The following is a 9,289-nucleotide window of genomic DNA, read 5'->3' as shown; positions in this document are numbered from 1 at the left end:
TAAACCAAAAACATCCCCTGAAGTCTTCTTTAAATCAAACAATAGCTTAATTAGTAAAGAGTGCATTACCTTGAGCATTGCGCTCTTTCAAAAACTATCTATCTGGGATCAGACTGACAACAGCAACTCTAAAGATTAAATAGGAACCTTAGGAGTGAGTGAGTTTATGTTAATGGGGGAGGAACAATTCGGAAAAGGAGGGTGAGAATGGTTGTACAACTTGAAGAAGGTAAACAATGTCACTGAACTGTACACGTAGAAACTGTTGAACTGGTGTGTGTTCTGCTGTATGTATTCTCAACCACAACAAAATAAATGTTAAGAAGAAAAAAAAAGATTAAGTATGTGTCTCATCTTGGAAGAAGAGGGCACTTGAAGACCCAGCAATCCTACTTCTGAGTACATTCCACAGGGAACTCAGAAGAGTCTAAAGGGAGACATGTACAAAAATGATCATGGCAACACTGTTCGAGGCAGCAAAGTGTTGGGAACAAATAAGTAAAATGTGGTGCATGCATATGATTGCAGCCAAGAGAAATTACGAACTAGGCACACACACAGCATCATAAATTGATCTAAAAAACATGGTGTTTGTCAAAAAAGGTAAGAAACTGACATAAGATTTTGTAGGGATCAATGCTTCTGTTCAAATATTCCTGGCTTTCCTCCCTCCAAGAAAATGGAAGAACTATATTTCCCCTAAGGAGTCCTGGTGGCACAGTGGTTAAGCGCTCAGCTGCTAACTGAAAGGTCGGCAGTTCAAATCTACCAGCTGCTCTGCAGGAGAAAGATGTGGCAGTCTGCTTCCGTAAGGATTATAGCCTTGGAAACCCTAGGGGGCAGTTCTACTCTGTCCTATAGGGTCGCTATGAGTCAGAATCGACTTGACGGCAATGGGTTTGGTTTTGACACTTCCCATCCCCTCTGAAGGTCAGCATGGCCACTGATTTGCTTTGGTCAACAATATGTGATCAAAAGTGACATGTGTCACTTCTGGGCAGAAACTACAAGAGCCAGATGTGGTTCACAAGGTTTCCTTCTCACATAAGCTTGCTTCAGAGATGGTGCCTCCACGGACCAGCAACCAACAGAACCCCCCTGATGTCATGAGAGTATGTTAACCTACTGAGATTTGGGGGTTGTTTGTTACCTCAGTATAACCTAGTCCATCCCAACTGATGCAACTTTATAGGATTTATTGCACAATACCATTTAGTACACTACACACAGAAACACACAAAATACTATTTCCCAAGGGTACACAAATACCCAAACAAACGGGCCGAATTATAAGGCAATTATAACTAATTACAATTAAATTCCCTAGAGTGGGTGAGTAGGTGCCTCTGTAAGGAAAGGAAATGCAGAGGGTTGTGTAGAATAAAGGGAAAAATACAAATAAAATTGACAGGGTAACAAGGGTTTATTAAAGACATTGTGAAAATATCAGAAATTTCATTCACTCACTGATTCCTTCAACAATCATCTGTGCACCTATTATGTGCCAGGTATTGTTCTAGGCATTACTTACAGAGAGGTGAGTCAAAAAAAGGCAGCCCTATGCTGCCAAACCCATTGCCATCGAGTGGATTCTGACTCATAGCAACCCTACAGGACAGAGCAGAACTGCTCCATAGGGTTTCCAAGGAGCGGCTGGTGGATTCGAACTGCCGACCTTCGGGTTAGCAGCAGAGTTCTTAATTACTGCACCACCAGGGCTCCTATGGTATACAGGAGAGAGAGATATTTTAAATGCCCTAGTAAATAATTATCGATAGTGGTTAAGTGTCATTTAAAAAATCAGGTGACATGGAAAAAAGGGACCTAGTTTAGATCAGGTGGTCTGTGAGCATCTCTGAGGAAATGACATTTAAGCAGCGGGGTGAAGGTTGTTACCCCCTAGCTAAGGAAGAGGCAGGAATGATTCATTCCAGGCAAGGGGAACAGTACAGTATGTGTAAAGGCCTGGAGGGAGTGTACATCATCCCAGGGAGGAAGTGAAAGAAGGCCAATGTGGCGGAAGAAGTGACAGGAAATGTAGTCAAAGAGGTGGGGTGGAGGTGGGGGACACAGTGGGCAGATCACTCAGAATCTCATAGCCCAATATACCAATTACCAGAGTCAACCCCCCTACCCCCAATTCATGGCAACCCCATGTGTGTCAGAGTAGAACTGTGTTCCACAGTGTTTTGAATGGCTGATTTTTCAGAAGTAGATCACCAGGCCTTTCTTCTGAGGCACCTCTGGAAAGACCTGAACCAGTAATCTTTCAGTTAGCAGCCAAGTGGGTTAACCATTTACACCACCCCTGTATTTTATTCTAACTGCAATGGAGTCACAAAAACATTTTAAACAGGGAAATGATGCAATCTTATTCCCAATTTATTTCATTCTAACACTTAGGACCCTAACAATATGCTTACATGTTTCTGCAAAACTTGCAGAAGAAAGATATTTTTGCATTCTTTTTCTTAGAGGACCCCCAGAACTAGCATAAACTCCAGGTCCTGCATAACGCAGCTCTGTTCCTGAGTGGGATGTTATGTTAGAGGTAATTTCCAAGGTGCCAGGGAGCCAGGAGGAGAAGCAGCCTTGCCAGTTTAGTACTAGGAACTCTTTACTCTCAATGGATTTATTTATTTATTTATTTATTTCTTCTTCTTTAGTTCTCACTGTATGATAACGTGCAAAACTGTGCCCTGGTAATCAGAGAAGTCATGAGAACAAGAACTGTTTCTGCTGGCAGCCCAAGACAGGGGAAGCTTTACTTGAGAAAATCTAAACTCTCAAGGGTGAAAGATGAAGATGTGGGTACAGTTTTCCCCCATTAGTGCCAGGAAATGTAGGGGAACAGTCCCTGTTTGTCTCAGGCAGCCTACACAAAGATGCCTCCTACTGTAACACAGCAATGAGTCAGGGAGGTAGATGCAGATGGCACAGAAAACTAAACGAGGGAGTCGTTTGGCCAGGATCAAAGGCACCTGAACACACACACAGGCACCACCAGGAATGGAAATTACCTTTCCGTTTCCTTCAGCCTTCTCAGCAAGGTACCCAGTAACAAAGGCACCAGCAGCTAACATTTTGGAGGGTTTACTATGTATCGATTGCTTCATATGCATTCCCTCAATTTAATCTTCACAACCACCCTAAGTAGGTTCTATCATTACCCTCAAACCTAAGCCTTAGAGAGGCTAAGAGACTGGTCCCAGGTCACAAAACCGCAAGTAACAGGGTCAGGCTTCAAACGTAGGCTAACTCAGAGCCCCAACCTCTTAACCACCCAGTTCCACCCAGTTTTTTCTGCCACCAACTCCAGGGTGGTTTCTTCTTCTCCTCCCTGTACTGTTTTCTTTTAATGAAATTCCTCTCCCTTGCAAGAATATAGCTGTGGTGTCAGAAGGACAACAGGTAATTCACTTAGTTTCCATCTCCCGATCAAACAGCAGCAGGATGGTCACACCACACTATTCAGCCAGAATCCGCTCTGGTCTGAAGACAGTGAGGGCTAATGAGGAACCCATGCCGTTGAGGGGCTTTCAGTCAGTTAAGAGGACAATATACCATACACTAAAACGGAATCCATGTTTGCCAGGAATCCACTGACCTCTACAAGTCAATGTTACATAAAACAGAAGATACAGTGTTGAGGGGAGCCTAAAGGAAAAGCAGGTCTGAGGAACCCGGCTAAGTGCACACCACAGGTCTGTCACTGGCCTTGTGATTACTATAGGGAGGAGGAGAATCACCAAGTCAGCAGGTCCCCATGCTATCAAAATCTAGGTGGGTAGGAAGGAAGGTTGCAGAAATCACCAAAGGGAGACGAAGGACTAGGTCTACTCTATTCATTGTATCAGCTGGCTTCCTAAAGTCTACAGTGTGCAGGTAAAAGATTCAGAATCTTATCTTTTCTGGTTATTTCTCCAGACAGCAGGTCTCTCTCCCTTACAGGTCTTGTCCCTTACCAGGGACCTCGAAGAGTTGTGGGACCTCAGAAACCCCCATGAAACTGCCTCACCCTCATTTAATGAATAAAAGTGCTGGTTTGTGTGCAACACTAGAACCTGCAGACATGAAACATCTTGTGTGTGATGTCCATGGTCATGGTGTTCGCGTCCCAGGCCAGGAGTTTAGGGCTCATGGTCAAGTAAGGAAAGCCAGGGAAAAGACGATTTGTTGAATAAATGAATGAAGAGGAAAGGCGCTCCCTTCTAGGCAAGACAGTTCCCAGGACAGGAAGAAGGCCAACACCCAGGAGTCTCTAAAGCTGGCAAAGGAAAAGCCGCGAGGAGGTTCAGGCTGCCGCCCGCAAAGAGGCATTCCCGGCCCACAGGTGTCAGGCACGAAGGCGATGCTCGCGGGTTCCACCTCCCGGAGCCATTCTCAAAGGCGCAGATGCAATCCTAATTCTTACCAAACATTCTCCCCGTCGCAGGCCAGACTCCCAGAGGATCACATTTAGGAAACTGCTGAAGGGAGGGGGGAATGAACCAGCTTTGATTTTCTTGGGGAAATGGGAGGGACTAGTAGCCAAGGACAACTGAAAGGGTCGGGAAGGGGGGAGAAATCGAGGCTGCTTGGGTGACTCGTCTGGGTCAGGAGCACAGTCAGTGCTTAGTCACCAATACCTCGGCGGCAGGGAGTAGCTCGCCTCCCGCCACCCAAGACGTAAGTGACCAAATCGACAGGAGCCCGGCGCGCCGCGCACACAACAGCTGGCACCCTGCGCCCGGGTCCCTGCGCCCGCCGCCACCTCATACTTACTCCGCCGAGCTGGTCCCGTTCACCGCCGAGCCGTCGGGGGCCGGGTTCAGCTGGATGGGCGTCGGCTTTTTCTTGGGCATTTTGGACTGGCGAAGGCGCTTCCAACTCGGATGGAGAGCGGCCCCTCTCGCTTCCTCCCTGTGCGCTGCCCCGCGCCCGCAGCCAAGGGGCCAAGTTGGGGCCGCGAGCCAGAGGCTGCCTTCAGAAGGCGCGCCCGCGCGGGCCCTCCGGCGCCCAGGTCCCAAGCCGGCCTCGGGGACCCCCGCCTCACCGGCCCGGGGCTCGGCTCGGCAAGCCGGGAACCGAAGGGCTTCCCCGCCGGCGCGCAGTAGCTGCGCGCGCGCAGCTCGGCAGACCGGGATTCCCTCCCTCTCTCCCTCCGTCAACCGGTCCTCGGGCTTGAGCGGCCCAGCAGAGCGCACGCGACAGCCCCGCACGAGCTGCAGCGGGGCACAGTGCGGCCGCCGCCGTCGCCGCGCTCGGAGCCGCGCCGCGCAGCCGTCCCAGGGAGGGTCTGGAGAGCGGGGGAGGGTCCAAGGAGGAGCCGGGAAGGGAAGGCTCGCCCCGCCTCCCCCGGACTGCAGCGTTTCTCCACACCCCCGCTCGGCTCCGCCCCATGCCTCGCCAACAGCCAATGGGGGCAAGCATTGGCAGCAGATACGCGGAAATACGTCACAGGGGCGGAGCGCGCAGCCCCGGGGGCGGGGTCTGGCGCGGGTTGTACAGTACCGTCTGCTGCCCCGAGGCGCACAGATAGACACACCGGGAAACGAGGACGTGCGCCCAGGTTCCTGCAGCGAGCGGCGAGGTGAGCTCTTCCTTGTCAGGTGCCGGGCCAGACTTGGTACCGCGCGGCCTCCTCCTCTGCGGAATAACAAGATAAAAATAAATAAGGAGAAGGACCCCTTCTCGTGTGCAGGGGAGAGGAAGTGTGAGGATAGAAAACTTGTTCTGACTCCTTGCAGCTATCAGCAGTAGTAATAGTAATGCCACAACTGATGAGGATGCAGGGAGATGGGTGCTCAGCGCTGATGTTATGGTAAATTCGTACAACCTTTTTTGAGAGCAGATTGGTAATATTTTTTTAAAGTCTTAAAAGCCCTCTTTTTTCTAGTAATTCCAATTATGAAACATATTGGAGAAATAAGATGTGAATCAAGAGCTTAATAAAAGAGGCACAATACCTACTCAAAAATGCACATTTCCCTCTTGCTTTTCCCCCTTCCTCTTCCTGAAGTATTCAGTCCTAAAGACAGTAGGTGGGCAGAACACCTGTGGTCACCTTGGTGGTCCAGAGCGAGGTGTCAGAGACCCAGCAGGTAAGGAGGCTATAGAAACCTAGGTGGGCGCGGACACCAAGGAAGCAGCCCTCCACGGAACGTTGCAGCCCAAGTGGGAAGAGCAGGGATCCAAGTGAAGGAGGCGTGGCAGTTGAGAGGGGGGATTGGTTGCGTACAGGATGATTGATTAAAGAAGTATTAAGGATGATGGAGCCAGGTCTCTCACTAAGGGGGAATGAAGTTACACATACGGAAAGGAAGAAAATTAGAATGAACTCTGTGGTGTTGTATTGAAATTAGAGGTATCAGTGTGAAGTCACGGAGCCCTGGTGACGCAGTGGTTAAGAGCTCAGCTGCTAATCAAAAGGTCGGCAGTTCTGCTCCACTCATTCACTCCTTGGAAACCCTATGGGACAGTTTTACCTTGTCCTAGAGGGTCGCTATGAGTTGGAGTCAGCTCGATGGCAATGGTTTTTTGGTTTGGTGTGAACTCATAGTTTTCAGTAGGTATGAATAGAGGTAAATGTGTGCATGTGTGGTAGATGTGATTCTGTATTTTAAATTTTGGTATTCCCCATGAATTTTTTGCATTTATTTTGTGAGTTTTTAAAATATTGCGTTAAAATATCTTGATTACTCAGTTTTTTGTTACCCTCTTAAATTTTGCACCTGTGGCAAGCCAAAAGGAACACTGGTGGCGCAGTGGTTAAGCACTCAGCTGCTAACCAAAAGGTTGGCGGTTCGAACCCACTAGCCACTCCACACAGAAAGGTGTGGCAATCTGCTTCCGTAAAGATTTACAGCCTTGGAAACCCTGTAGGGTCACTATGAGTCCAAATCAACTCAAGCACAGTGGATTAGGGCAGGCATTTCACTTGCCTCACCCTTGTGTTCTGGTGTGTACACGTGTATTCCCAAACTTGGCTACTGAGGGGCCTGAGAGTAGGGACACCCGAATAGCAGCTCTTGGCTTCTAAATACAAAAAAAAAAACCAAAAAACCAAAAAACCAATGCTGTCAAGTAGATTCTGACTCATAGTGACGCTGTAGGACAGAGCAGAACTGCCCTATAGGGTTTCCAAGGAGCAGCTGGTGCATTCCAACTGATGACCTTTCGGTTAGCAGCATAGCTCTTAACCACTGTACCACCAGGTTCTATCACCAAAGGTTCTATCGTATCAGGACCATTGGTCATTAAAAGGATCGAGGGCTTCTTGGAAAAATGGCGGATTCCAGAAGTGGCCAGGGAGAGTACAGATGAGCCTGGGACATATTTTTGTGCAAGAAAGCAAGGAAGTACTCAAAAATGGCAGACATTTCAAAAGGACACAAAAGCCAGCTTGAAGAGACTCCTACTGGCCAACTCGTGTGTGATTGGAACATTAAAATAAATAACAATGGCAATAGGTTATAACCCATTGCATAAAATAGGAAGCCTTGAGTCCATATGGAATAAATTATTAATTAACTAAAAGTTTGATGGAGAACTGAATGTTTACATAGTTTCAGTGTACCTCCTTGTTAAATGCTAATTAATCACAAAGGGAAAAAGAATAACTTTACAGTGGGGAAGTCTGGCACATACCACTTTAATCTCAAGTGATCAAAGTGAGCAAACATCAGTAATGGGACAAATAGAAATCGTGTGCCACTTCATGGGATGCAGTCACTTCTGTGATATTCCTGCCAAAGATGCATGGCTAAATCGTAAGGAAAAGTAAGAGAAACCCAAATTAAGGAGTGTTTTAGAAGATAACTAGCCTTTAATCTTCAAAAATGTCAAGATCATGAAAGGAAAGATGAAAAAGTTGTTTTAAACAGAAGGAGACTCAGGACACATGACAAGTAAATGAGCTAGATCCTTTGGCTATAAAGGACATTATTGGGAAGATTGGGAAAACAAGAATGGATCTGAGGACTAGATGGTAGTAATGTTTCAATGTTAATACTCTGATTTTGGTGCTTGTCTTGTAGTTTTGTAGGTGGACATTCTTGTAGGAAATAAACACTGAAGTTTTCGAGGGTGTTGGAGCATCAGGTCAGCAACTACTCTTAGATGGTTCTGGGAGAAAAAAGTTCTTTGCACATTTTTTTAAGTCAGTTTGTGATTGTTTCAACTTTTTTTTTTAAAAACTTTACATTTATTTTTTAAATGATATTTTATTGTGTTTTCAGTGAAAGTTCACCCAGCAAATTAGGATCCTATTTAATAATTACTACACAACTTATTCAGTAACATTGGTTACATTTCCACAATGTGTTAACATGCTCATTCATTCCATTCTGGATGTTTCATTTCCAGTTGTCTGGTTTCCCTGCCCCCTTACCCCTTCATCTTTGCTTTAGAGTAGTTGTTGAACAGTTGGACTCATAAAGATGGTTTTTTAAAGTACGTTTATTTTAGAAAGACTAGAAAGCTATACACCAAATTGTAAACCAATGATTAGCTAGATGATGATGAAATTACATAACAGTTTAAAATCTTCTCGTTTTTTTTTGTTTCCAATTGTTTCATGTTAAACATGAACAACTTTTAGTATTAGAGTAAAATAATAAACATTAAAAAATTAATTGAAACTAACTTTTCAAACAATGTGTTTGAGGAACAATTCAGGCTATCTGAATGCTGGTACAGTTTTATATTTACCAAATGCTTGTGGGATTTTGAGCAATTAACTGAACTTCTCAAGTCCTCACTTTCAGCATGTGAAAAATGTGAAGTTCCTTCTAATACTGAAATATTATGATTTTATGAATGCTGCTAAAGGGTCTGCCTTCGTTAAGTAGTATCCCTAAACCCTCATCGTGGCCTAAGAGTCCACATCAAGGACTCCCTCAGTGATTAAAGTTTGTAGAATAGCCCAAGGTAGAAGAGTTTTCCTCATTTCTGCTTCAGATGGGTAGTGATTCATCGGTTCTTTCAACTGTTCCTGAGTGCCTAACACAGGTGCTGGCTGTACAGATACACGTGTGTGAACTAGCGACCACAATGTGATCAATATGTTATGTTGAACCATATGAAGTTGCCATTTTTGTAGCTCAAAAATGGTCAAATATTAGCAATTTCATGTGGTTTGTCACATATGGACATAGTGTAGTAGAGTCACAAATGTGGGGACCCAAGAAATGAAAGGGCAGCCAATGATGAAAATGCATCACGCACTGAGGACTACATTTAACTCACCTCCTACACCCGAGGTCCAAAATCAAACAAAACGGACAAAGAGCAGGTACTTAAGAGAGAA

The 9,289-nt window shown here is 45.8% G+C and overlaps 1 protein-coding gene across 1 annotated transcript in view; it reads right to left on the bottom strand.

Annotated features, from left to right (window-relative positions):
- Window positions 1–5,283, bottom strand: part of MAP2K1 (mitogen-activated protein kinase kinase 1) — a 103,952-nt gene extending 98,669 nt beyond the window's left edge. The window contains exon 1 of the mRNA XM_004374680.3: window positions 4,765–5,283. Within this exon, the coding sequence (XP_004374737.1) occupies window positions 4,765–4,844 (80 nt within the window). The 5' untranslated portion in view covers window positions 4,845–5,283. The remainder of the gene's footprint in view (window positions 1–4,764) is intronic.
- Between the last annotated feature and the right edge of the window lie 4,006 nt (window positions 5,284–9,289).

The sequence above is a fragment of the Trichechus manatus genome, unplaced genomic scaffold (assembly GCF_000243295.1).
Source record: "Trichechus manatus latirostris isolate Lorelei unplaced genomic scaffold, TriManLat1.0 scaffold00030, whole genome shotgun sequence".
In the NCBI taxonomy this organism is placed as follows: Eukaryota; Metazoa; Chordata; class Mammalia; order Sirenia; family Trichechidae; genus Trichechus; species Trichechus manatus.
Note: the sequence above shows the minus strand (reverse complement) of the source record. Positions and strands in the feature narration are given on the sequence as shown.